General features: G+C 47.8%; 3 protein-coding genes across 8 annotated transcripts; 2 read left to right on the forward strand and 1 right to left on the reverse strand.

Moving 5' to 3' along the window:
* Positions 1-1,494: 1,494 nt before the first annotated feature.
* Positions 1,495-18,510, forward strand: CENATAC (centrosomal AT-AC splicing factor). Of its 4 annotated transcripts, none has more exons than XR_012423769.1 (11): positions 1,495-1,688; positions 1,800-1,963; positions 2,381-2,479; positions 12,866-12,932; positions 13,317-13,407; positions 14,030-14,094; positions 14,206-14,345; positions 15,345-15,375; positions 17,457-17,543; positions 18,084-18,216; positions 18,310-18,510. XR_012423769.1 is itself a non-coding variant. In XM_045370022.3 (11 exons), exons 1-11 carry the CDS (start codon positions 1,569-1,571, stop codon positions 18,368-18,370), a joined length of 996 nt encoding a protein of 331 aa, XP_045225957.1. In that variant the 5' UTR covers positions 1,495-1,568; the 3' UTR covers positions 18,371-18,510. The 4 variants fall into 4 exon arrangements, 1 of the variants encoding a protein (XP_045225957.1); XR_012423768.1 differs by having other exon boundaries at positions 14,240-14,345; XR_012423767.1 differs by having other exon boundaries at positions 13,317-13,379.
* On the reverse strand, positions 18,477-21,194 carry RPS25 (ribosomal protein S25). Its single transcript, XM_045370024.3, has 5 exons — positions 21,115-21,194; positions 20,792-20,887; positions 20,191-20,374; positions 18,605-18,703; positions 18,477-18,523 (listed from the first exon to the last, which is right to left on the reverse strand). The coding sequence occupies exons 1-4, from the start codon at positions 21,115-21,117 to the stop codon at positions 18,609-18,611; spliced, it is 378 nt and encodes a 125-aa protein (XP_045225959.1). The 5' UTR covers positions 21,118-21,194; the 3' UTR covers positions 18,477-18,523; positions 18,605-18,608.
* A 404-nt stretch (positions 21,195-21,598) lies between these two features.
* TRAPPC4 (trafficking protein particle complex subunit 4) lies at positions 21,599-26,695 on the forward strand. 3 transcript variants are annotated; one of them, XM_005579867.3, is made up of 5 exons: positions 21,599-21,815; positions 21,990-22,164; positions 23,227-23,330; positions 24,833-24,959; positions 26,364-26,695. In XM_005579867.3, the coding sequence occupies exons 1-5, from the start codon at positions 21,641-21,643 to the stop codon at positions 26,440-26,442; spliced, it is 660 nt and encodes a 219-aa protein (XP_005579924.1). In that variant the 5' UTR covers positions 21,599-21,640; the 3' UTR covers positions 26,443-26,695. The 3 variants fall into 3 exon arrangements, with proteins under 3 accessions (XP_005579924.1, XP_073871511.1, XP_073871510.1); XM_074015410.1 differs by lacking the exon at positions 24,833-24,959; XM_074015409.1 differs by lacking the exon at positions 26,364-26,695 and having other exon boundaries at positions 23,227-23,406; positions 24,833-24,893.
* Positions 26,696-26,954: the final 259 nt, after the last annotated feature.

A 26,954-nucleotide genomic window follows, 5' to 3' on the forward strand; every position in this document is an offset into this window, starting at 1 on the left:
CCCTGAGTTCCTTCTTTTTTTTTTTTTTTTTGAGACGGAGCCTCACTCTGTTGCCCAGGCTAGAGTGCAGTGGTGCAATCTTGGCTCACTGCAACCTCTACCTCTTGGGTTCAAGTGAGTCTCCTGCCTCAGTCTCCCAAGTAGCTGGGATTATGGGCACACGCCACCACATCTGGCTAATTTTTCTATTTTTAGTAGGGACAGGGTTTCACCATGTTGGCCAGGCTGGTCCTCAACTCCTGACCTCAGGTGATTCGCCCTCCTCTGCTTCCCAAAGTGTTGAGATTACAGGCATAAGCCACCGTGACCGGCCCTCACTCCAAGTTTCTGATTCAGTAGTTCTGGGTTGGGGCCCAAGAATGTGCGTTACTGACAAATTCCCTGATGCTGATGCTCTAGGCCCGGGGGGAGCGGGGAAGCACACTTTGAAAACCCCTGGTGGAGAGCAAAGCATCAGCAGCAGGCAGACATTGAATCATTTCCAGAGTGAATGAATGAAAAGAGGTGTCTTCTTTAGGAAAAGAGGTTTCCCTGCAGTCAAAGACTAGGCTGATGGTAAGGCCACATGGGATAACTTAAGGTTAGGTAGGCAGAGCCGAACTTCAGAGTCTGGATTCAGAGACGGAGCAATTTGGGGGGACAAGGCCGAGGACTGACCCTGCCAGGAGAATGATGGGAGATCAAGGAATTGGGAGTTACAAGGGTATTCAAAATGAATTATTTCTGGCAGAGGCTAGAGTCTAGAGGACAGTTCCAACAGGAAGTGAAGATCTGAAGGGGGAAGTAGTTACGCCGGGCCTGAATTCTGTAGCGCTGACCCTGTGCAGGCCCTACAGACAGTAGTTCATCCAGGTTAGTGCACCAGAACTAGCAGCAAAATCTACGGGAACTGTGCGATCCCTCAGCAACGACGCTGCAGACTGTGTAGCTTCCCTTACACCTTTATAGGAGCCACGGCGAGCACACCCTGTGGGGGCGACTACGATTTTTAGTTCGTGGTCCCCTCCAGCAGGCATTCCCCTCCATCCGCCGCACTGATGAGTGCCGGGGCTCAGGTGCTGAGCGTGCTACTTAACACCTGTGCAACCCTCCTCAAAGCTCCTTACCTCCTCATGCCTCAGGTTTCCCGCTTAAAAATGTGCTAACAGTAGTAAATCACACAACCTCAGCGAGATGACACAGTGAGGTGGTTAACGTAAAGCTCTGTACACACAGTGCGCACCTATACATCAGTTATTAAGTGTCCTGTTGGCTACTACAGGTCCTGGCCAATGCCGAGTTGTGTGTGGCCTGTGAGCCTCACGCTGCGGAGGGCGCACGTCCCCGCACATCTGCAGGATGGCGCCGCCTTCCCCCTTAACCGGCCGGACTCTGGAATGCTGGTGCCTGGGCGGGACCAGAGGCCTGGGAGGAGTCTGCGCAGCCGCAGAAGGGCTTGCAGTGGCGCCTGCTGGGCGCTTGGGGGCCGCTGGGTTAGCCCCGCCCCGAAGGGTCAGAGGTCAGGGGTCAGGGGCCGCCGGATGGCGTAGGATCAGCTGCTGGTGGTGGTGATACCGGGTCCCCCGCCTATGGCGCCGGCGCAGCGCTGCCCTCTGTGCCGCCAGACCTTCTTCTGTGGTCGCGGGCACGTCTACAGCCGCAAGCACCAGCGGCAGCTGAAGGAGGCTTTGGAGAGGCTCCTGCCCCAGGTGCGGCGGCAAGGCTAGAGATGGGATGGGAGTGCGGGGCAGGTCGGTGAAGGCCAGAGCGGGTTGATTTGGGTGCCCCCCTTGGGGTTCTACTTCGTCTCTTTCCCGCAGGTGGAGGCGGCCCGCAAGGCCATCCGCGCCGCTCAGGTGGAGCGCTACGTGCCGGAACACGAGCGATGCTGCTGGTGCCTGTGCTGCGGCTGTGAGGTGCGGGAACACCTGAGCCATGGAAACCTGACGGTGCTGTACGGGGGGCTGCTGGAGCATCTGGCCAGGTGAGAGCCGAACTGGGAGCCTGCTCCAGCACAGACGCATACATATACGGGAGGAGGGTTTGGAGTGGGTAACAAAAAGAACGCTTTTGTGATTTGATCAAGATGGATGGATTGAGTCACTTCACAGGTGCTGCCAGCCTTTTTAGGGTAGGGGTCCTATGCTGCCACGGTCCCAAGTGGTGCTGGTGGTCTGGCTGCGAAAGCCAACTTGGTTACCGCCCCTAACCTCCCCTCAGATTCTCACAATTTTATGGAAAGAAGAGACACGAGATCTTGAAGAGATGGTAACAGTGTTCCTCTCTCAGCCCTGCCCCGGGCAGAAACCCAGATGTCAGTTTGCATTACAAACCTAATGCTTAATATCTGAGTAATATTTTATAATCTATAGCTGAGATTGCTTATCCTCTCCATTTTCAGCCCTGAGCACAAGAAAGCAACCAACAAATTCTGGTGGGAGAACAAAGCTGAGGTCCAAATGAAAGAGAAGTTTCTGGTCACTCCCCAGGATTATGTACGGTGAGTCACTGGTATTGAACATGAAGTAGCAGAGTGAATTCTCTGGATCTTTGTCAGGTATGGGAGCTTACTCTATTAACTGGAAAGTTCAGGAGGGACTTCTGAAGTATCTACTGTCTTCATAGCACTTCTTATTCTAGGTACTATGTTGGACACAAAAATGTGACAGTTCTTGAGGTTTGGTTGGGGGATGGGATTTAGCAAATAGAGAACAATACTAAAAGTTGGCTATTGGCCGGGCGCGGTGGCTCAAGCCTGTAATCCCAGCACTTTGGGAGGCCGAGACGGGCGGATCACGAGATCAGGAGATCCAGACCATCCTGGCTAACACAGTGAAACCCCGTCTCTACTAAAAAATACAAAAAACTAGCCGGGCGAGGTGGCGGGCGCCTGTAGTCCCAGCTACTCGGGAGGCTGAGGCAGGAGAATGGCGTAAACCCAGGAGGCGGAGCTTGCAGTGAGCTGAGATCCCGCCACTGCACTCCAGCCTGGGCGACAGAGCGAGACTCCGTCTCAAAAAAAAAAAAAAAAAGTTGGCTATTGTCAACTACTTAAATGTGAGGCACAGAGAATACTAACGTTAGAAGAGGCTGTTTATAGTTTGTAAGAAACTGCTGTTCAGCCAGTACCTACTTTTAATAGTTTTGAACTCTATTTTATTTTTTTTGAGACACAGTTTTGCTCTTTTTGCCCAGGCTGGAGTGCAATGGCACAATCTCAGCTCACTGCAACCTCCACCTCCTGGGTTCCAATGATTCTCCTGCCTCAGCCTCCCAAGTAGCTGGGATTACAGGCGCACACCACCACACCTGGCTAATTTTTGTATTTGTAGTAGAGATGGGGTTTCACCATGTTGGCCAGGTTGGTCACTAACTCCTGACTTGTGATCCACCCGCTTTGGCCTCCCAAAGTGCTGGGATTATAGGTGTGAGCCATCATGCCTGGTCTCAGTGATTTTCTTAATGGTATCTGGGAATTCATCTGCTGCCTCTTGGTTGGCAGAAGCTGCCCCTTCTGCTGTTTTGACATATTTTAAGCCAAACTTCTTTCTAAAAGTATCAAACCATCCTTTGTTGGCATTAAACTCTCCAGCTTTAGATCCTTCACCTTCCTTTTGCTTTGTCATGTAATGATTTTGCTGTTTCTTGAATCCTATTAGAAGCTGTAGGTAGGCCTTTCTTTTTTTTTTTTTTTTTTTTTTTGAGACAGAGTCTTGCTCTGTCGCCCAGGCTGGAGTGCAGTGGCGCAATCTCGGCTCACTGCCTCCGCCTCCCGGGTTCACGCCATTCTCCTGCCTCAGCCTCCTGAGTAGCTGGGACTACAGGCGCCCGCCACCGTGCCCGGCTAATTTTTTGTATTTTTAGTAGAAACGGGGTTTCACCGTGGTCTCGATCTCCTGACCTTGTGATCCGCCCGCCTCGTCCTCCCAAAGTGCTGGGATTACAGGCGTGAGCCACCGCGCCCGGCCGTAGGTAGGCCTTTCTAACAACCCTGTACCCACATAAAAGCTGTGCTTTCAATATGAAGACAAAAAGGTATTGTGCAAAGCATGCAAGGTGCAGTGATAGCTTCATGAATTTCCTTTTTTTTTTTTTTTTTTTTTTTGAGACGGAGTCTCGCTGTGTCTCCCAGGCTGGAGTGCAGTGGCGTGATCTCGGCTCACTGCAAGCTCCGCCTCCCGGGTTCACGCCATTCTCCCGCCTCAGCCTCCCAAGTAGCTGGGACTACAGGCGCCCGCCACCACGCCCGGCTAGTTTTTTGTATTTTTAGTAGAGACGGGGTTTCACCATGTTAGCCAGCATAGTCTCGATCTCCTGACCTCGTGATCCACCCGCCTCGGCCTCCCAAAGTGCTGGGATTACAGGCTTGAGCCACCACGCCCGGCCCCTCCTATTTTTTTTTACAGTGTTCCTTAGGCTGGATTTAGTTATTTTTTTCTTTGCCTTTAGACCAAAAAAATTTTTTTGGGGGCGGGCATGGTGGCTCATGGGAAGTCAGGAGTTTGAGACCAACCTGGCCAACATGGCAAAACCCTATCTCTACTAAAAATACAAAAATTAGCTGGGTGTGGTGGTGGGTGCCTATAATCCCAGCTACTCAGGAGGCTGAGACAGGAGAATTGCTTGAACCTGGCGAGGCAGAGGTTGCAGTGAGCCAAGATCACACCACTTCACTCCAGCCTGGGCAGAAAATAGAAACTGTCTCAAAAAGAAAAAAAAAAAAAAATTCTTTTTTAAATTGAGACGGGGTTTTGCTATGTTGCCCAGGCTGGTCTCGAACTCTTGGGCTCAAGCAATCCGCCTACCTCAGCCTTTCAAAGTGAGCCACCATGCTCACCCCTCACCCTTTTTTTTTCCACATGGGTTTTGTCAATGTGTATGGATTCATTTATCTTGAAATGCTGGGCAACTGCAGCTGTAGATCTTAATCTACAGTACTTATCAAACAATTCAGCTTTTTCTTGTAATGTCATGACTTTTCTCTGCTTCTTGGGAGCGCTTCAGGCATCACTAATGGCGCCTCCTATAGGTCCCACGTTACTATTCAAGGTTAATGGTATGACATTACTGAAAAATATGCAGGAACCATGAGTGATCACTTTCACTGTAATATGCAATTTACTGGTGAGACAACTGCTTACAAGATGACTAGCATTACTGTGTTTTAAGCAGATACTCACAACACTTGAGTTCACTGCAACAGGTGGCTACAAAATTGTGACAGTTGTACAGTTTGGAGTGTAATTTTATGCAGTTATGTAATATTGCATCTTTACATTTATTTTCATTTCTCTTGACTGCGAATGTCACCATGTACAGTCTGTGTTTCTGTGTGTAAGTTTTGATAGATTTTAACTTTTTTTTTTTTTTTTTTGGAGAGGGAGTTTTGCTCTGTCACCCAGGGTGGAGTGCAGTGGTGCCGTCTCGGCTCACTGCAACCTCTGCCTCCCAGGTTCAAGCGATTCTCCTGTTTCCGCCTGGATTTGTGTATTTTATGGTAATAAATAATAAAAGACTAGTATCTACATATATTTTATGCATTCATGACATACCTTTTTCTTAATTTTTTTCGTATTTCTAGACCATGTGGTTCATCTGTAAGTTTTTTCAAATTATTGCAAATCTCCAAAAACTTTTTCAAGTGAACTTGTGCAGTTCGAACTGCGCTGTGCAAAAGTCAACTGTATCTGCTTATTTTCTCAAAAAGGAATGCCTAAAGGATAATCAAGAAACTAATGAAACTGCCAGATGTGGTGGTACACACATGTAGTCCTAGCTACTCAGGAGGCTGAGGTAAGAGGATAGCTTGAGCTCAGGAATTTGAGGCCAGCCTGGGCAATGTATCAAGACCCCATCTCTAAAAATAAATATGAATTTGTTTTTAGAGAAGTTAATGAAACTGATCACATGGCCGGGCACTGTGGCTCACACTTGTAATCCCAGCACTTTGGGAGGCCGAGGCAGGAGGATCACTTGAGGTCAGGAGTTCGAGTTCGAGACCAGCCTGGTCAATATGGTGAAACCCCATCTCTACTAAAAATACAAAAAATAGCTGGGCATGGTGGTTCATGCCTGTAATCCCAGCTACTCGGGAGGCTGAGACAGGAGAATCGCTTGAGTCCAGAAGGCAAGAGATTGCACTGAGCTGACATCGTGCCATCCATTGCACTCCAGCCTGGGCAACAAGAGCAAAAAACTGCCTCAAAAAAAAAAAAAAAAAGGAAAAGAAACTGATCACATATCAGTTAGTGTAACCAGTTGGTGTGATCCAGTTTGTGGGTCAGTAAAAATGTTTAGAGGTGATAGGAATAGAAAAAAGATGTTTCTTTTTTGGACAGAGTCTCACTCTGTCACCCAGGCTGGAGCACAGTGGCATAATCTCAGCTCACTGCAACCTCCACCTCCCAGGTTCAAGCAATTCTCCCATCTCAGCTTGCCAAGTAGCTGGGATTACAGGCTCGTGCCACTACACCCAGCTAATTTTTGTATTTTAGTTGGGGGGGGGGGGGGTCTCAAAATGTTGGCCAGGCTGGTCTTGAACTCCTGACCTCAAGTGATCCACCTGACTCGGCTTCCTAAAGTGGTAGGATTACAGGCGTGAGCCACCACACCCAGCCTAGAAAAAAGATTTCTATGTATACTTTTTTTTTTTTTTTTTTGGAGACGGAGTCTCGCTCTGTCACCCAGGCTGGAGTGCAGTGGCGGGATATCAGCTCACTGCAAGCTCCGCCTCCCGGGTTTACGCCATTCTCCGGCCTCAGCCTCCCGAGTAGCTGGGACTACAGGTGCCCGCCACCTCGCCCGGCTAGTTTTTTGTATTTCTTAATAGAGACGGGGTTTCACCGTGTTAGCCAGGATGGTCTCGATCTCCTGACCTCGTGATCCGCCCATCTCGGCCTCCCAAAGTGCTGGGATTACAGGCTTGAGCCACCGCGCCCGGCCTCTATGTATACTTTTAAAAATAAGGGTTTTTTTTTCTTTTTTCTGATGGTACATTTGGGAATTATACTGTAACAGGCATAAGAAGTAAGATTTCTCCCATAGGAAAATTTTCATTCAGAATCCAAAAGAAATATTTCGGGTTTTTTTTGAGATGGAGTCTCACTCTGTTGTCCAGGCTGGAGGGCAGGTGTGTGATCTCGGCTCACTGCAACCTCTGCCTCCTGGGTTCAAGCAATTCTCCTGACTCAGCCTCCTGAGTAGCCGGGATTACAGGCATGAGCCACCAGGCCTTGATAATTTATTTTTTTTTTTACTGGTGAAAAGATATACATATATTTAGAATTAGCCAACTGGATTCAGTTGAGATGATCCCTATTTTGTTGGCAACATCCAAAGCATTGTAATCAGGAGCCAGTCAAACATATGCCTTCTTCTCTCCATGAGGCCGAATCAGGGTGTTGACCTTGGCCACATCAGTGTCAAAGAGCTTCTTCCAGTGCTTTCTGGCTTTAACATTCACCATGAACACAAGTGTGTTGTCTTCTGTCTTCTTCATGGGACACTCAGTGGTTAGAAGAAACTTGATAAATAGCATAGTGGTCAAGCTTGTTTCTCCTGGGGGTGCTCTTCTGAGGATGTTTGCACTGCCTCCAGAGTCGCAGTGTCTTGGGCCACTGGAAGGCTGGTGATGTGCAGATTTTTTTTTGTGGCTGTAAACACCTTTCAACACTGCCTTCTTGGCCTTCAGACCCTTCGCTTTGGCTTTAGGAGGGGCAGAAGCTTCCTTCTTAGCTTTTGGCGCCATCTTGTGAAAAGGGGCTAATTTTTGTATTTTTTTGTAGAGACAGGGTCTCACCATGTTGGCCAAGCTGGTCTCAAACTCCTGACCTCAAATGATCTACCCGACTTGGCTTCCCAAAGTGCTGGATTACAGGTGTGAGCCACTGCACCTGGCCAATAATTAGAAATATTTCCTTTTTTCTTTTTTTGTAGACAGAGTCTTGTTCTGTTGCCCAGGCTAGAGTGGCATGATCTTGGCTCACTGCAGCCTCTACCTCCTGAGTTCAAGCGATTCTCTTGCCTCAGTCTCCTGAGTAGCTGGAACTACAGGCCCACGCCACCACGCCCAGCTAATTCTTGTAATTTTAGTAGAGATGGGGTTTTACCATATTGCTCAGGCTGGTCTTGAACTCCCGACCTCAGGTGATCTGCCCGCCTCGGCCTCCCAAAGTGCTGGGATTATAGGCGTGAGCCACCGAGCCTGGCCCAGGTTAGAAATATTTCTAATCGGCCGGGCGCGGTGGCTCAAGCCTGTAATCCCAGCACTTTGGGAGGCCGAGACGGGTGGATCACGAGGTCAGGAGATCGAGACCATCCTGGCTAACACAGTGAAACCCCGTCTCTACTAAAAAATACAAAAAAACTAGCCGGGCGAGGTGGCGGGTGCCTGTAGTCCCAGCTACTCGGGAGGCTGAGGCAGGAGAATGGCCTGAACCCGGGAGGCGGAGCTTGCAGTGAGCTGAGATCCGGCCACTGCACTCCAGCAAGGGGGACAGAGTGAGACTCCGTCTCAAAAAAAAAAAAAAAAAAAAAATTTCTAATCAGGTATTTCCATGGTTATAAATATTTGGTTGCTTGATTCATATGCATAGAAAAAACAGTTGTCATAACTATAAAAAGCAGTACTTAGCAAGTATTTCTAAGTGATTGGAATAGTTTTCCTTTAATATTACAATACTGCCTATTGGTTTGGAAATTAGATCACGCTGTATGTTTCGATTTGGCTCAAAGGCATCATGAGTACTCTGCTCATTCTTTCATTCTTCATAGTGTTCTAGTTGAGTTAGGAACTATTTTATCAGAAATCATTTTAGCACTATAATAAGGATAGATTTCATACCATAATGATTTTCAGACCTTTTTTTTTTTTTTTTGGAACAGAGTCTCGCTCTGTTGCCCAAGCTGGAGTGCAGTGGCGCGATCTCAGCTTACTGCAACCTCCGCCTCCTAGGTTCAAGCAATTCTTCTGCCTTAGCCTCCTGAGTAGCTGGGACTATAGGCACACACCACCATGCCTGGCTAATTTGTATTTTTAGTAGAGACGGGGTTTCACCATATTGGCCAGGCTGGTCTTGAACTCCTGACCTCATGATCTGCCCACCTTGTCCTCCCAAAGTGCTGGGATTACAGGCATGAGCCACTGGGCCCGGCCTGATTTTCACATTTTTAATAAAAAGGATATCTGGATTAGTGGATTAGTGGGGTATATAGTCCTACCTGCTTTGAAGGCTAGCCTATAGTCCATACTTACTCTGGAGGCCAAGGCAGGAGGATCACCTGAGCCCAGGAGGTTGAAGCTGCAGTCAGCTGTGATCCCACCACTACACTCCAGTCTGGGCAACACAGCAAGAATGTCTCTTAAAAAAAAAAAAAAAAAAAAAAAAAAAAACGGCAATTCAGTTGCAGTAGCTCATGACTATAATTCCAGCACTTTTGGAGGCTGAGACAGAGGATCATTTGAGCCCAGGAGTTTAAAACCAGCCTGGACAACATAGCAAAACCCCATCTCTAAAAAAAAAATTTTATTAGCCAAGCATGGTGACATTTGCCTGTAGTGTTAGCTACTGGGGAGGCTGAGGCAGGAGGAATGCTGAAGGTCACGAGGTTGAGGCAGCAGTGAGCTGTGATCATGCCACTGCACTCTAGCTTGGGCAACATAGCAAAAGACCCTGTCTCAAAAAGAGAAAAAAAAAAAACAGTACCTGGAGAGTTTGAACAGGGCGAAAAGAAGAAAACATGGAGGAGTCTGCTAAAGCACAAAACTTCTCTCTGGTCCTCAAATAAATAAAAATTTTTGGTCAGGCGCAGTGGCTCACGCTTGTAATCCCAGCACTTTGGGAGACCAAGACAGGAGGATCATGAGGTCAGGAGATTGGGACCATCCTGGCTAACACAGTGACCCTGTCTCTAAAAAATTAGCCAGGTGTGGCAGCAGGCGCCTGTAGTGCCAGGTACTCAGGAGGCTGAGGCAGGAGAAACGCTTGAACCCAGGAGGCGGAGGTTGCAGTGAGCCAAGATGGCACCACTGCACTCCAGCCTGGCGACAGAGTGAGACGCTGTCTCAAAAAAAAAATTTTTTTTTACAATTCCACATTGTCATTTTCTTTTCCTCTGGTCTCAAACTCCTGGTCTCAGGCAGTCCTCCCACCTCAGCCTCCCAAAGTGCTGGGACTACAGATGACCCACTGTGCCCAGCCAGCCGCCTAGAAATTTCTGGACTTCAACCACAGTGTAATGTTTTTTTTAAATCAGTTTCTTCTATTTCCTTGAACTCAGTTTCCAGGAACTTCTGGTTTGGAAATTAGATACCTGCCTTCCAGGTTAGTCTATAGAAAGTCCAATTGTGTTCCACTGTGTCTTCATTGTCCTGCTCACTCATGTGATACACTCAGGTGTTGTGGATTACGAGACCCATAGAGAAATTTCCTGGTGATAATCGCACAAAGTAAAGGAAAGAAACCTGGCAGTCTATACTATCCATTATCATTATGTGCTTTTAGTCCATTTGGTTAAATAATTTGAGATGCTTTTTTCTTTTTTTTGAGACGGGGTCTTGCTCTGTCACCCAGGCTGGAGTGCAGCGGTACAATCATGGCTCACTGCAGCCTCAAACGTCTGGGCTCAAGCAATCCTCCTGCCTCAGCCTTCAGAGTAGGCAGGATTTTTTTTTTTTTTTTTGAGATGGAGTCTCGCTCTTTCGCCAGGCTGGAATGCAGTGACATGATCTCAGCTCACTGCAACCTCTACCTCCCAGGTTCAAGCGATTCTCCCGAGTAGCTGGGACTACAGGCGCAGGCCACCACGCCAAACTAATTTTTGGAATTTTTTTTTTTTTTTTTTTTTTTGAGACAGAGTCTCGTTCTGTCACCAGGCTGGAGTACAGTGGTGCAATCTCGGCTCACTGCAAGATCCACCTCCCGGGTTCATGCCATTCTCCTGCCTCAGCCTCCCGAGTAGCTGGGACTACAGGCACCTGCCACCATGCCCGGCTAATTTTTTGTATTTTTAGTAGAGACGGGGTTTCACCATGTTGGCCAGGATGGTCTTGATCTCTTGACCTCGTGATCTGCCCACTTCAGCCACCCAAAGTGCTGGGATTACAGGCGTCAGCCACTGTGCCCGGTTAAGTCCACCTATTTCTAATGTGACTGGGTCAGTCATCAACCTCTGTGATAAGGTTTAGCTGTGTCCCCACCCAAATTTTTTTGAACTGTATCTCCCGTAATTCCAACATGTTGTAGGAGGGACCCAGTGGGAGATAACTGAATCATGGGGGCATTTTCCCCCATACTGTTCTCATGGTAGTAAGTCACATGATCTGACCATTTTGTAAGGGGTTTCCCCTTTTGCTTGGTTTTTCATTCTGTCTTGCCTGTCACCATGTAAGACATGCCTTTCACCTTCTGCTGTGATTGTGAGGCCTCCCCAGCCACATGGAACTCTAAGTCCATTAAACCTCTTTCTCTTTGTAAATTACCCAGTCTTGGATATGTCTTTATCAGTCAGCAGTGTGAAAACAGACCAATACACCCTGTCAGCATCATCTCTCTGCTCCAGCGCTGCATCTTCAGGAGCCCAGGTTCCAGATAAATGAACTGTAGTGGCAGCCAGTGGCCAGGAGATACCAGCAGCCTGAACAGTTTTCGCTTTTTTTTTTTTTTGAGACGGAGTCTCACTCTGTCACCCAGGCTGGAGTACAATGACCTGATCTTGGCACACTGCAACCTCCGCCTCCCATGGTCAAGTGATTCTCCTGTCTCAGCCTCCTGAGTAGCTGGGATTACAGGTGCGCACCACCACGCCCGACTAGTTTTTGTACTTTTAGTAGAGATGGGTTTCAGCATGTTGGTCAGGCTGTTCTCAAACTCCTGACCTCGTGATCTGCCCACCTCGGCCTTCCAAACTGCTGGGATTACAGGTGTGAGCCACCGCGCCCGGCCCTTTTTTTTTTTTTTTTTTTTTTTTTTTTTTTTTTTGAGACGGAGTCTCGCTCTGTCGCCCAGGCTGGAGTGCAGTGGCGCGATCTCGGCTCACTGCAAGCTCCGCCTCCCGGGTTCACGCCATTCTCCTGCCTCAGCCTCCCGAGTAGCTGGGACTACAGGCGCCCACAACCGCGCCCGGCTAATTTTTTGTATTTTTAGTAGAGACGGGGTTTCACCATGGTCTCGATCTCCTGACCTTGTGATCCGCCCGCCTTGGCCTCCCAAAGTGCTGGGATTACAGGCGTGAGCCACCGCGCCCGGCTTTTTTTTTTTTTTTTTTGAGATGGAGTCTTGCTCTGTTGTCCAAGCTGGAGTGCCATGACACAATGACAGCTCACTGCAGCCTCAACCTCCCAGGCTCAAGCAATGCTCCCACCCCCCCAAGTAGGTGGGGCTAGAAGCGTGCACCATCACACCTGGCTATTTCTGTATGTTTTGTATAGACAGGGTCACTATGTTACCTGAGCTGGTCTCAGACTCCTGGGCTCAAGCAATCCTTCCACTTTGGCCTGTATGCCTACACTCAAGTGTAAAGACATATAAACCATGTCTATACTAACCAGCCAAATACCTGAACACTAAAAAGAATAATTTTCTTGATGTGGTAATGGTATCATGGTTGTATAGAATGTTCCTCTTCTTGGGAGATACGTGCTGAAAATCTGGTTTGACATCTAAACCTATTTTTGTTTTGGCAAAGAGGACATGTGTCTGTACAAAAGAAATGGAGCCAGCGTGGCAAAATGTTTACAATGACTCTGGGTGAGAGGTACATAGGTGCTTATTATACTGTTTTGTTTCTGAATTTGAAATTTCTCAAAATTAAAAAAAAAAAAATCTGAGGAGCTTTTCATAACTGGTGGGGAATGGGTTCTGGGCGGTTTTGCCCCTTTTCTTTTTAGATTCAAGAAATCCATGGTGAAAGGTTTGGATTCCTATGAAGAAAAGGAGGATGAGGTGATCAAGGAGGTAAGTTAAAGTAGCAGTCCCTCACCTTTTTCGCACCAGGGGCTGGTTTCGTGGAAGATGATTTTTCCAGATGGACCCAGGCAGGGGATGGTTTCAGAATGAGACTGCTCCACCTCAGATCATCAGGCATTAGATTCTCATAAGGAGCGCGCAACCTAGATACTTTGCATGCCCAGTTCACAATAGTGTTTGCGCTCCTATGAGAATCTAATGCCACCGCTGATCTGACAGGAGCTCAGGCAGCAGTGCTGTTGCAGCTTGCTTCCTGACAGGCCACAGACCAGTACTGGTCCACGCCTGGGGGTGGAGGGCCCCTGAGTTAAAGGAAAGGCCTCTGAAGAAACTGGCCCCCATGATCCTGTCTAAGCAGCCTCTCTCCCACAGATGGCAGCTCAGATCCGCGAGGTGGAGCAGAGCCGGCAGGAGGTGGTTCGGTCTGTCTTAGAGGTTGGTTTCCCTCGGAGGATCCAGACAAGTATCCAAATCCACTGATCCCTGGCTTTCCCAAGTCCAGCATTTCATGAACCAGTGCTGTTTTTTTTTTTTTTTGGGAGACAGAGTCTCACTGTCACCCAGGCTGGAGTGTAGTGGCACAATCTTGGCTGACTGCAACCTCCACCTCCCAGGTTCAGGTTCAAGCGATTTTCCTGCCTCAGCCTCTTGAGTAGCTGGGATTATAGGTGTCACCACCACGCCTGGCTAATTTCTGTATTTTAAATAGAGATAGGGTTTCATCATGTTGGCCAGGCTGGTCTTGAACTGACCTCAGGTGATCCACCTGCCTCAGCCTGCTGGGATAATAGGCGTGAGCCACTGCACCTGGCCATGAAAAAGTGCTTCTAAGAGAACTCTGACTGCATTCTCATTTGCTTGGCTTGAATTCCCTTACCTGTGCACAAGGGGGCAGGCCTAGTCAGTGAATATGTGGACGGGGCTGGGAGGGAGGGAGGGAAGAGTCTGTAAAAGATGGCAGGGCAGTACCTTCCATATGCTAATTTGTTTCCTTCATGTGATACTGGGGTCTGGAGGGTGGAGGCATGGCCTAGGCAGGCTCTTAAGCATCCCAGACACATTTATTTTTCCTGAATCAAACTCAGCCTCAGGCAGTGCCAGACCCAGAAGAGGGCTCTTCAGCACCTAGAAGCTGGAAAGGGATGAACAGGTAAGACTGTTAGAGAATCTCTTGTTGGGAATTTGACATCTTAGAACATTCTGCAACCTTTTGGCCGGGAAATGGAAACAGATCTAATCTTTACCACCCTCATGGCTCAAGGACCTCATCTGCCAGCCTGGCTCATGTTTTTCAGCCAAGTAGCTTCCAGCTCACAGCAGCCCTCAAACTTGGACCTGCCACCAGCTCCAGAGCTTGACTGGATGGAGATAGGACCATCTCTGACATTCATTGGCCATCAGGTACAAAGGATAAGCAAGCCAGAAGAGGGCCAATGCTCCCTCAGGTCTCAGGACCCCTCTTCTGATTTTCTACCTATTCTAGTCACTGCTGTCTCCACTGCAGGCTTTTCCTTCTTACTTCACTGTTCCCTAGTAGTGTTCTCAGACTTCTTCTCACCCTCCAAAGGGATCCTATTCACATGTATTGCCACTTAGGAGTGCCAACTCCTAAATCTTGCCCTCTGTAGAACTCATAGTACCAACTCAACACAGGACTATTATATTTAAATATCCATAGGCATCTGAAACTAACCTCCACCACTCCTGTATTTCCAATCACTAGATGCAGATCCTTTCCTTTTCCGTCTCCCATATCTTGTCAACAAGCAGTCAGTTTTAAACATCTGTCTGCCTCTATTCAGCTTTTGGACAACTTCTACTCCCCCTTCAATCCTGCCTCACCAACAGAAAATCATCGTACCACTTATGATCTTACTCTACACTTCAGCTGTATTGATTGTGTTGCTTCGGGCTTTTACAGTTGCCATTGCCTAAAACATGCTTTCCTTCCCTTATCACCTAAAGTTTACCTTCCTTTAACTGTTAGCTCAAATGTCACTTTTTCATAAATGGCTTATCTGAACAGGTTATCTCTATTTCAAGTGGATGTAGCACCATGTAAAGTTGCAAACCTAATTACCTAACTTGTGCTTAATGCTGTTCCCCAATTATATGTGTGCTGTGAAGGCAAGGTTTTGCTCACCTGGCACGTAATAGCCACTCTACTTACAGACATCTCCACTGTTATGACTGTGAGCTTCCTAAGAACAGGGCTGTCTTAAGAATGACTTACTGTGCTTTCAAAGTTTAACATCAGCTGGGGTGCAGAATTTAGCATTGTGGCAGCAGTCACAGCCACCTCTTTTGAAGTGTGCTCTATCTTTTCTAGGTTTTGTTTTTTTTTTTTTTAATCATGGCTAGACTTTAACTAGCATTTTTTTTTCCCATTTCCAACTACAGGATATACCAGGAGTTGGTAACATCCACTCAGGTAAGGTCCAGGGCAGAGTTTTTAAAACCCTGGGAGATAATTTTCTTGTTTTCTTTTTTAATAAAGTTGGCCAAGATAAAGCATATGTATCTGGTAAAAACCTTGTATCCAGAATATAGGAAGAACTGTCAACTTGATATTAAACAACCCAATAAAAGCATATAAATAGATGTTCATCATTAGTCATTAGAGAAATGCAAACCACAGTGAAATACCACTATGTATATATTGGAATGGCAAAAATTAAAGACTGACTGTGCCAAGTGTTTGGCAATGTAGAAAAACCAAACCCTCGGCCGGGCACGGTGGCTCAAGCCTGTAATCCCAGCATTTTGGGAGGCCGAGACGGGCAGATCACGAGGTCAGGAAATCGAGACCATCTTGGCTAACACGGTGAAACCCCGTCTCTACTAAAAAATACAAAAGAAAAAACTAGCCAGGCAAAGTGGCGGGCGCCTGTAGTCCCAGCTACTCGGGAGGCTGAGGCAGGAGAATGGCGTAAACCCGGGAGGCGGAGCTTGCAGTGAGCTGAGATCCGGCCACTGCACTCCAGCCTGGGCGACAGAGCAAGACTCCGTCTCAAAAAAAAAAAAAAAAAGAGGCCGGGCGCGGTGGCTCACGCCTGTAATCCCAGCACTTTGGGAGGCCGAGGCAGGCGGATCACAAGGTCAGGAGATTGAGACCACGGTGAAACCCCGTCTCTACTAAAAATACAAAAAATTAGCCGGGCGCGGTTGTGGGCGCCTGTAGAAAAACCAAACCCTCGGCCGGGCACGGTGGCTCAAGCCTGTAATCCCAGCATTTTGGGAGGCCGAGACGGGCAGATCACGAGGTAAGGAAATCGAGACCATCTTGGCTAACACGGTGAAACCCCGTCTCTACTAAAAAATACAAAAGAAAAAACTAGCCAGGCAAAGTGGCGGGCGCCTGTAGCCCCAGCTACTCGGGAGGCTGAGGCAGGAGAATGGCGTAAACCCGGGAGGCGGAGCTTGCAGTGAGCCGAGATCGCGCCACTGCACTCTAGCCTGGGCTGGGCGACAGAGCGAGACTCCGTCTCAAAAAAAAAAAAAAAAAAAAAAAAAAAAAAAAAAGAAAGAAAAACCACCAAACCCTCATACACTACTGCTTAAAATGTAAACTGGTAATAGTCACTTCGGAAAACAGTTCAGGATACACCTACGATATTATCCAGCCATTCCACTCCTAACTAGAGAAAAGAAAGCCTGTCTACACAGACTTGTACACAAACCTTCAGAACAGCTTTATTTGTAGCAGCTCCCAACTGGAAACAATTCAAATGTCTATCAACAGGCAAATGGATTAACAACGGAATAGTACTCCAGGATGAAGACAGAATTTTTGATACATACAACACAGATTAATCTCAAAAGGCCAGACCCGGCCGGCGCGGTGGCTCACGCCTGTAATCCCAGCACTTTGGGAGGCCGAGGCAGGTGGATCACGAGGTCAGGAGTTTGAGACCAGCCTGGCCAACATGATGAAACCCTGTCTCTACTAAAAATACAAAAATTAGCTGGGTGTCGTGGTGTGCACCTGTATTCCCAGTACTCCGGAGGCTGAGGTTGCAGTGAGCTGAGAACGTGCTACTGCACTCCAGCCTGGGCTAGCGTTAAGACTCCTCTCAAAAAAAAAACAAAAAAAGCCAGACCCCACTCAATATCCACACACAGAAAATCCTAAAAAATACAAACCAATAAAGCAACAGAAAGATCACTGATTGCCTGGACAGGAAAATATTTTAATGGGGGCAGTGATACTTAGAGGCAGATGTTTGGGGTCTTGATTGTAATAGCTTCACTCAAAAGTCACCAAATTTAAATGTGTATCGTTATGTCAATTATGCCTCAAAGCCATTTGAAAATGACTATCACATATGAGGTACGTTGCTTTAAATTAGTCTAGGGTCTTCTTCCTAAGCTCCAGAATTCCTGGGCTTTGCTTTTTGCTTTTAGACATTTCTAGTTCTTAATTAGGAGAGGTGAGCTAACAGCTAGGACATGCTTCACAATAGCCTGAAGACTTAAAAAAAAAAAAAAAGGAAGACTTTATTTCTTTTTCAGGTGCCACACCTCCCTGGATGATCCAAGATGAATACATCGGTGGGAACCAAGAAATAGGACCATCCTATGAAGAATTTCTTAAAGAAAGTAAGTAAACTAATTCAAGAGAGGGTCTTCTAAATCTTCACACTCAAAAACAGTTTCCTTGCCTGTGTGTGATGGCTCATGGCTGTAATCCTAGCACTTTGGGAGGCTGAGGTGGGAGGGTCACTTGAGCCCAGAAGTTTGAAAACAGCCTGGACAACATAGTGAAACCCCATCTCTATATTTTTTTTTTTTTTTTTTTTTTTTTTGAGACGGAGTCTGGCTCTGTCGCCCGGGCTAGAGTGCAGTGGCCGGATCTCAGCTCACTGCAAGCTCCGCCTCCCGGGTTTACGCCATTCTCCTGCCTCAGTCTCCCGAGTAGCTAGGACTACAGGCGCCCGCTGCCTCGCCCGGCTAGTTTTTTGTATTTTTTAGTAGAGACGGGGTTTCACCGTGTTCGCCAGGATGGTCTCGATCTCCTGACCTCGTGATCCGCCCGTCTCGGCCTCCCAAAATGCTGGGATTACAGGCTTGAGCCACCGCGCCCGGCCTCTATATTCTTAAAAAAGAAAAATAAAAAGCTGTTTCCTTATCATTGCACAGAGGAAAAACAGAAGTTGAAAAAACTCCCCCCAGACCGAGTTGGGGCCAACTTTGATCACAGCTCCAGGACCAGTGCAGGCTGGCTGCCCTCTTTTGGCCGAGTCTGGAATAATGGACGACGCTGGCAGTCCAGGTATGTGTTCAGTGCCAGGTCTCCAACCTACCCATCCAACCTCCTTTTTGGAGATATCACCCTTCATCCTGTTAACCCTTTATTTCCTTTCAGACATCAATTCAAAACTGAAGCTGCAGCAATGAAGAAGCAGTCACATACAGAAAAAAGCTAATCATGCTTTACCAACTACCATGAGGCTAAAAGCAAAGTCAACAAACCCCTACTTTCCACCGAATTCTTTATCATTGTCTTTCTTAGGAAACAGACATACTCATTCATTTGATTTAATAAAGTTTTATTTTTCCAAATGTACAATTGGTTGGACCTGTAAAAAAAAAATTACAAGAATCAGAACCATAGCTTTGTATCTACCTCCTACTCCATGAGCCCACGCATTCCTACTCACCTATTCATGCATCTTCACCAGCAGCTGGAGCATCTCCGCCCTTGGTATTTCTGGTGTAAATTACTTGAGCTCTGTGCTTTGAAACCAGTTTGATAAGTCCTAGGGAGAGAAGATAGTAGGATGAGATGCTTAATAGATGCTATAATAGAAACTAGTAAGGTTTTTGGTTGGGCATGGTGGCTCATGCTCGTAATCCCACCACTTTGGGAGGTGAAGGCGGGCAGACAGCTTGAGGTAAGGAGTTGCACACCAGCCTGGCCAACATGGTGAAACCCCATCTCTACCGAAGATACAAAAATTAGTGAGGCATGGTGGCACGTGTTTGTAATCCCAGGTACTTGGGAGGCTGAGGTGTGAGGACTGCCTGAACCCAGGAGTTGGTGGTTGCAGTGAGCCAAGATTGCCCCTCTGCACTCCAGCCTGGGCGACAGAGTGAGACTGTCTTTAAAAAAAAAAAAAAAAAAAACCAAAAAAACAAAAACATACTATTAAGGTTTCTGTTTTGGCCAGGTGTAGTGGCTCATGCCTATAATCCCAGCACTTTGGACAGGTGGATCTCTTGAGCCCAGGAGACCAGCCTGGGCAACAGAGCAAAACAGCATCTCTATTTAAAAGAAAAAAAAAAAGGCCGGGAGGGGGGGGTCCTCTCAAAGGTGCCCAGAATGTACTCAAACTCCTTGGCTCAAATGATCCTCCTGCCTTGGCCTCCCAAGTAGCTAGAAATACAAGGGTATCACTGCACCTGCTTAATCTGACGTTTCGTAACAGAGAATCCTACAGTTTTTAACGATCATCTATCTTTACTTTTCCTTTAAATTAGGGGCCCATTATCTTCCACCGCACCTCCCCGCCCCCTTTTTTGAGACAGTCTCTTGCTCTGTCACCAAAGCTGGAGTGCAGTAGTGCCATCTCGGCTCACTGCCACCTCCATCTCCTGGGTTCAAGCAATCCTCATGCCTCAGCATCCTGAGTAGCTGGGATTATAGGCGTGCGCCATCACGTCCGGCTAATTTTTGGATTTTCAGTAAAGACAGGTTTTCACCATATTGGCCAGGCTGGTCTCGAACTCCTGACCTCCGGTGATTCACCCGCCTCAGCCTTCCAAAGTGCTAGAATTACAGATGTTCAGTCACTATAGTTAGCTGACCCTTATTATTGTGGAATTATGGTAATCAAACCATACTACTGAGTAGACCATGCTAAATTTCTGGTTTTAAAATTTAATACATCAAAATATTTACCATAAAGGTTTTCAACATTTTCAAAATTGTTTTAAAATATTAATCTAATTATTTCAAAACCTGTTGTCCCTGTAATTCTATGCATCCATTTACTTGAAACATAAAAGATCCTTGGGCTTCACCAAACTGCCACAGGGTCCACAGCACGAAAGTGGCTACAAACCCTAAGAATTCATCTCAGGAGTAAGACATCAGAATTACATTACTAACAGTCAATGGTCAAGCTATGCCTTTTTTTTTTTTTTTTTTTTTTAATTCTGCTTTTCCAGCAAAATCACTGAAGATGGTTAACGTGGTCAAGACAATTTACCCTACAAAAGCACACATGTAGGATACACCCCTCACCTTTACTAAGGAGCTCCTGAAGGGCTGCCCTGGCCAGGGAGCCTCGAATCTTCAGTCTCTCAGAGACTACAGCTGGGGTTATAAGTTTATAGTTGGGAACTTCCTTACAGAGTTTGTCGTAGGTAGCTTTGTCAAACAAGACTAAGTTATTGAGCTTGTCCCGAACTTTGCCTTTGGACCACTTCTGCTCACCAAAACAAAACAGAAACAAGTTAGTATTTCTGGCAGAAGCACCCTTTCCCTCTCGAGTAATCTGCGTCAGAGAAATCTGTTCCATCATCATCAAAGATAAATTACACATTACTAAAAAAAAAAAAAAAAAAAACCCGACAGGTGCTTGGGCTTCAGAACAGGGGCCGAGCCCCACTAGATCAGTTAAAAATCACACGACAGGCACAGAGGCAGACACTTTACACACTGGTCTCATTTTCATGATCCTAATGGAAACTAGGAAAAAGAATGAATGGTGATGGGAGGATAAACTCTCACATTTTTACTCTAGAAATCTATACCTGAAAAACCAATTGCTATACAAGCTACCTATTACCAGAAGGTTACGGGAGGGAACCCCTAGTCTCTCTCAGAGGGATCTTATTCCTACCTTCTTTTTGGCCTTGCCCCCAGATTTGTTCACTGGGTCTTTGTCTTTCTTGGCCGACTTTCCGGCGTCCTTCTTCTTCTTGTCGTCCTTGGGCGGCTGTAGGAGGGCAGCGGGAATGCAACCAGGTCCTCAAGTAGCCCCAAACTCCCCTAATACTGCGCCCTCAGCCCCCGCAAACTCCACCACCGAGCACATGGGCGAAGCAATAACCGCGCCCGCCCTGCAACCAAGGTCGGCAGGCCAAGGAGAGCTCCCGCCGAAGGCTCTCCCCACTGAGTCCTCAAACCCAAGAACCCCGGCGAGTTCATACCCCTGTAGCTTACCATTGCGAAGCTCGGGGAGCAGCAGCAGACACCGCTGGCTTGCTAAGATGTCGGACAAAAAGGAAGCGCTGCTCAGAAACGGGCCCAGAAACCTCCGTCCGCTGTAAGTACTTCCGGGGCAAGAGGCGGAGCCAGGCGGAGGAAGTCCCACGGCGAAGCGTTCGCCCTCTAGCCTCAAGAGGAAGACAGGAAGTGAATTCTAGTTCCCAAGCCGCACCACCTAAATACCGCGCCAGGTTGTCGGAGTCCGGGCTAGTTGTGACGCAGTACTGTAGTACTGTTTTCCGGCACTGATAAACGGAAAACAATCCACCAGGTCTCGGCAACTAACTTTCCGGCACTACTTATGTCCGAGCGTGTCGCTCCCAATGCGCAGGCGCCGCAGGTGGCAGCATGCAGGGCCTGGGAGGAGGAGGAGGAGGAGGAGGCGGCTGGGGTGGGGCCGGGGGCAAGTGCTGTGATGCGGTTCCGGGGAGGGGCCTTCGGGTAGCGGCCGAATGACAGTTTCCGAGCGGCAGCGGCAGTGATGGCGATTTTTAGTGTGTATGTGGTGAACAAAGCTGGCGGCTTGATTTACCAGTTGGACAGCTACGCGCCACGGGCTGAGGCTGAGAAAACTTTCAGTTACCCGCTGGATCTGCTGCTCAAGCTACACGATGAGCGTGTGTTGGTTGCTTTCGGCCAGCGGGACGGCATCCGAGGTGGGCTAGGCTCGGGCCGGAGGCGGGGGGTTGGGGGGAGACGGGCCCCAGTGCTGCAGAAGTGGGTTGGTTGTAGGTGCGGGGCTGGGGGAAAGGGGGTGGTGTCGGGTCTCTTGTCCCCGCGGCGGAATCCCGGGGCTGCAGTTTCGCTGACCGTTAGCTTTACCTCTGCAGTGGGCCATGCAGTGCTGGCCATCAATGGCATGGACGTGAACGGCAAGTACACGGCCGACGGGAAAGAGGTGCTGGAGTATTTGGGTAACCCTGCTAATTACCCGGTGTCCATTCGATTTGGCCGGCCCCGCCTCACTTCTAATGAGAAGCTCATGCTGGCCTCCATGTTCCACTCGTAAGTCCCCCGTCTCCTGAACGGCAGCGCTTGTAATTTGTCTACCTTTTCTTAAATCGTCATTTTGGTGTTATGAAAAACGCAACCGATCCAGATCTAGATTTTAGGTAATAGTGGCAGTGGTGTCATTTTTTTTGTGGGGGGAGAGGAGGGGGCACGGAGTATCGCTCTGTTACCCAGGCTAGAGTGCAGTGGCGCGATCTTGGCTCACTGCAATCTGTGCCTCCCAGTTTCAAGCGATTCTCCTGCCTCAGCCTCCCGAGTAGCTGGGATTACAGGCGCGCGCCACCAGGACCAGCTAATTTTTGCATTTTTAGTAGAGACGGGGTGTTTGTTTGTTTGTTTGTTTGTTTGTTTGTTTTGAGACGGAGTCTCGCTCTGTCGCCCAGGCTGGAGTGTAGTGGCCGGATCTCAGCTCACTGCAAGCTCCGCCTCCCGGGTTCACGCCATTCTCCTGCCTCAGCCTCCCGAGTAGCTGGAACTACAGGCGCCCGCCACCTCGCCCGGCTAGTTTTTTGTATTTTTTTAGTAGAGACGGGGTTTTGCCCTGTTGGCCAGGCTGGTCTCAAAACTCCTGACCTCAGGTGATCCACCCGCCTCCGCATCCCAAAGTGCTGGGATTACAGGAGAGAGCCACTGCCCCCGGCCGAGGTGTCATCTTACTTAAAGTCAACTTCTCTTCGCTGAGCCTTAGTTTCTTCATATTTAAAGAAAGCCAGTTTAACTAAATGATCTTAAAAAATCTTTTCCTGCTCTCAATTGTGGTATCAGATGTGCCAGCTTTTGCTTAAAAGCACAAGCTTAGTAAGCGCGGCACACATTCCTAGAGTAATCATTTTATCCAAAGTTTTAGATGTAAAATGTCTTAAAACAAAGTATGAATGTAAAATATTCACAGAATTCAAATGAACTTAAAAATTTTGACACTATTGCCAGACAGTTCACACTACTTCTCCTGACTGTCCCAGGCCATAACGTTAACTCCTCAGCAAATAGGGACACTTCAGTGGAAGTTTGAGAAGCACTCCTGCCTTAGAGCAACTTTGCCTCCTTTGCATATAGGCTGTTTGCCATCGGCTCCCAGCTGTCTCCTGAACAGGGAAGCTCAGGCATTGAGATGCTGGAGACAGACACATTCAAATTGCACTGCTACCAGACACTGACAGGTATGCATCTCCACGGAGGCCAGAGGAGTGTGATGGAGAAGGTGGGGAAGAGACACTGACAAGTTTGCATCTCCAGGTGGGCCAGAGGAGTGTGGTGGAGAAGGTGGGAGGAGGGGATTGACCAAAGACACCTTTGGTAAGCAGGAAGAGGGGGTATACTTTTCCTGGCACAATTCTTTTTTTTTTTTCTGAGCTGTTTCACTCTTGTTGCCCAGGCTGGAATGCAGTGGCATGATCCGCCTCCTGCGTTCAAGCGATTCTCCTGCCTCAGACTCCCAAATAGCTGGGATTACAGGCATCCGTCAACATGCTCGGCTAATTTTTATATTTTTAGTAGAGACGGGATTTCTCCATATTGGTCAGGCGGGTCTCAAACTCCTGACCTCAGGTGATTGCCCACCTCGGCCTCCCAAAGTGTTGGGATTACAGGCATGAGCCACCGCACCCGGCCCACAATTCTTTTTTTTTTGAGATGGAGTTTCACTCTGCCACCCAGGCTGGAATGCAGTGGCATGATCTTGGCTCACTGCAGCCACCACCTCCTGGGTTTAAGCAATTCTCCTGCCTCAGCCTCCCAAGTAGCTGAGACTACGGATGCCCACCACCATCCCCAGCTAATTTTTTGTGGGGTTGTTTTGCTTTGTTTTGAGACAGAGTCTCGCTTTGTCGCCCACGCTGAGTGCAGTGGGACGATCTTGGCTCACTGCAGCCTCCGCCACCCGGGTTCAAGCAATTCTCCTGCCTCAACCTCCTGAGTAGCTGGGATTACAGGTGTCTGCCACCACGCCCAGCTAATTTTTGTATTTTTCTAGGAGAGATGGGGTTTCACCATGTTGGCCAGGCTGTCTTGAACTCCTGACCTCACGTGATGCACCTGCCTCAGCCTCACAAAGTGCTGGGATTACAGGCATGAGCCACCGTGCCCGACCTTCCTGGCACAATTCTACAGACACATCTGTTTGTTTGTTTTGCAAATACAAAACCAATATTTAATCTGAAACTGATTTTGTGCATGCCACCCAGCATGTTCAGCACAGGTTATCTTGTGTTCAGATAAAACTCACCTTAATGCTAGCCCTGTTGCATGTACTTTGGAAGGTGTTAAATGTCTTTCCAAAATGAAATGTGAAAGCCAAATGGATATGACCTTTGGATTGCGAGTGTCATTGCTTCACCCCTTAATTTACTGAAAACTGCCTGAGTTTGTCCCTTGCCTAGCAATGTTTCTGCTGAGGGACTCCAAAACTGTTAGTTAGTAAGTGGTAGAGCTAGAACTCAAAGCTTGGTCTTAACCAGTTGGGTGACATAATAAAGTTACTTCCCTTCTCTGGTCTCATCAGTAGATTCAAAGTCTTGCCTTTCCTGCATTATGTGGTAAAAATAATAACATTAAAATGGGCTTATAAAAGGGTTTTGCAAAACTGAAAGTACTGTACAAATACAGAATGACACTATTTGCTCCAACGTCTACCCTTTGGTAACCATTCTTGGTCTCTCTCCAGGGATCAAGTTTGTGGTTCTAGCAGATCCTAGGCAAGCTGGAATAGATTCTCTTCTCCGAAAGATTTATGAGATTTACTCAGACTTTGCCCTTAAGAATCCATTCTACTCCTTAGAAATGCCCATCAGGTAAGTGGCTCCACTTCTAGATACTGGTTAAAGCCTCCTTGCCCCAAGTCTCCTTGCCCCTCCCTGTGTGCTCTGTCCAAAGTTAGTTGAAGCATAGTAGAGTATTACTTTTTTTGTTTGTTTTCGAGACGGAGTTTCGCTCTTGTTGCCCAGGCTGGAGTGCAATGGCGCGATCTTGGCTCGCCGTAACCTCCGCCTCCCAGGTTCAAGCGATTCTTCTGGCTCAGCCTCCCGAGTAGCTGGGATTACAGGCATGTGCCACCACGCCTGGCTAATTTCATATTTTTAGTAAAGACAAGGTTTCACCATGTTCAAGCTGGTCTCGAACTCCCGGCCTCAGGTGATCCACCCGCCTTGGCCTCCTACAGTGCTGCGATTACAGGCGTGAGCTACTGCACCTAGTTGAGTATTACTTTTAAGTAAGACAGAAGGACAGGCCGGTGGCTCACATGTGTAATCTCAGCACTTTGGAAGATTGGGGGGTAGGATCACTTTAGCCCAGGAGTTTGAGATCAGCCTGGACAACATAGACCCCATCTGTACAAAAAAAAAAAAAAAATTAGCCTGGTGTGGTGGCAGACACCTGTAGTGCCAGCTATTAAGGACGCTGAGGTGGGAGGATTACTTAAACTCGGAAGGTCAAGGCATCAGTGAGCCATGCTCATGCTACCGCATTCCAGCCTGGGCAACAGAACAAGACAGTGTCTCTAAATAAATAAGACAATTGCTGGGTGCGGTGGCTCACGCCTGTAATCCCAGCAATTTGGGAGGCCGAGGCGGGCAGATCACTTGAGGTCAGGAGTTTGAGACCAGCTTGGTCAACGTAGTGAAACCCCACCTCTACTAAAAATACTGAAAATACAAAAATTAGCCGTGTGTGGTGGTGTGCACCTGTAATCCCAGCTACTCTGGAGGCTGAGGCAAGAGAATCACTTGAACCTGGGAGGCAGAGGTTGCAGTGAGCTGAGATTGTGCCACTGCATTCCAGCCTGGGTGACTCTTTAGAGAAAACAGTATTTCCTTGGGGTTTATGTCATTTTTTTGGTTTTTGTTGTTGTTTGTTTTTGAGACAGAGTTTCACTCTTGTCACCCAGGCTGGAGTGCAATGGTGCGGTCATGGCTCACTGCAACCTCTGCCTTCTGGGTTCAGGCGATTCTCCTGTCTCAGCCTCCAGAGTAGCTGGGATTACAGGTGCCCGCCACCATGCCCAGCTAATTTTTATATTTTTAGTAGAGACAGAGTTTCACCATGTTGACCAGGCTGGTCTCAAACTCCTGACCTCAGCTCATCCACCAACCTCAGCCTTCCATGATACATGTTGTTCTTCAAGCAGTTTCCCCTGGCTTAAGTGAGGAGAAAGCCTCAGGCCTCACGCTTTTTTTCCCACCTTGGGCCTGGCTTAGGTGTGAGCTCTTTGACCAGAACCTGAAGCTAGCCCTGGAGGTGGCAGAGAAGGCTGGAACTTTTGGACCTGGGTCATAGGCTGAACCTGTGATGGACCCCCAAATTCTGAGAGTTCCTGCAAAAGGAATACTGCAGTGGAAACCCCAGCAGCCTTGTTAGTGCACTGGAAAATGGGAGAATGCGGACCCTGAAGACAAAACTGATTCCTGAGCCTTAACACTGTGTTCTTTCCTTCTGTATATACCATGGTCTTACTTTCCAGCTCTGTGTGGATTTATTTTTGGAGGAGCTAGGTCCATAAATGTTGTAATAAATATTCCTTTGATCTTGGTGTTTGCTCTCTATCTTAATCGATGGTTTTGGGGGAAAGGTAAAGGAAGGGAGACAAAAATGGTGAGGGAATTCTGGGAAGATGATTATGTTCTAGTAAAAAACATAACAAATATGTGTTCATTAAATAAATGAATATAAGATTTTGAAGCATGAGCACTGGATCTAGTCCCAGAATTGCTGCTGATTTCCTGGGGTCCTGGGGTGGTGGTGGCCGTGGTGGTGGCTGTTATAATGATGATGATAGGCCGGGCGCGGTG

This window comes from Macaca fascicularis, chromosome 14 (genome assembly GCF_037993035.2).
Source record: "Macaca fascicularis isolate 582-1 chromosome 14, T2T-MFA8v1.1".
NCBI lineage: Eukaryota > Metazoa > Chordata > Mammalia > Primates > Cercopithecidae > Macaca > Macaca fascicularis.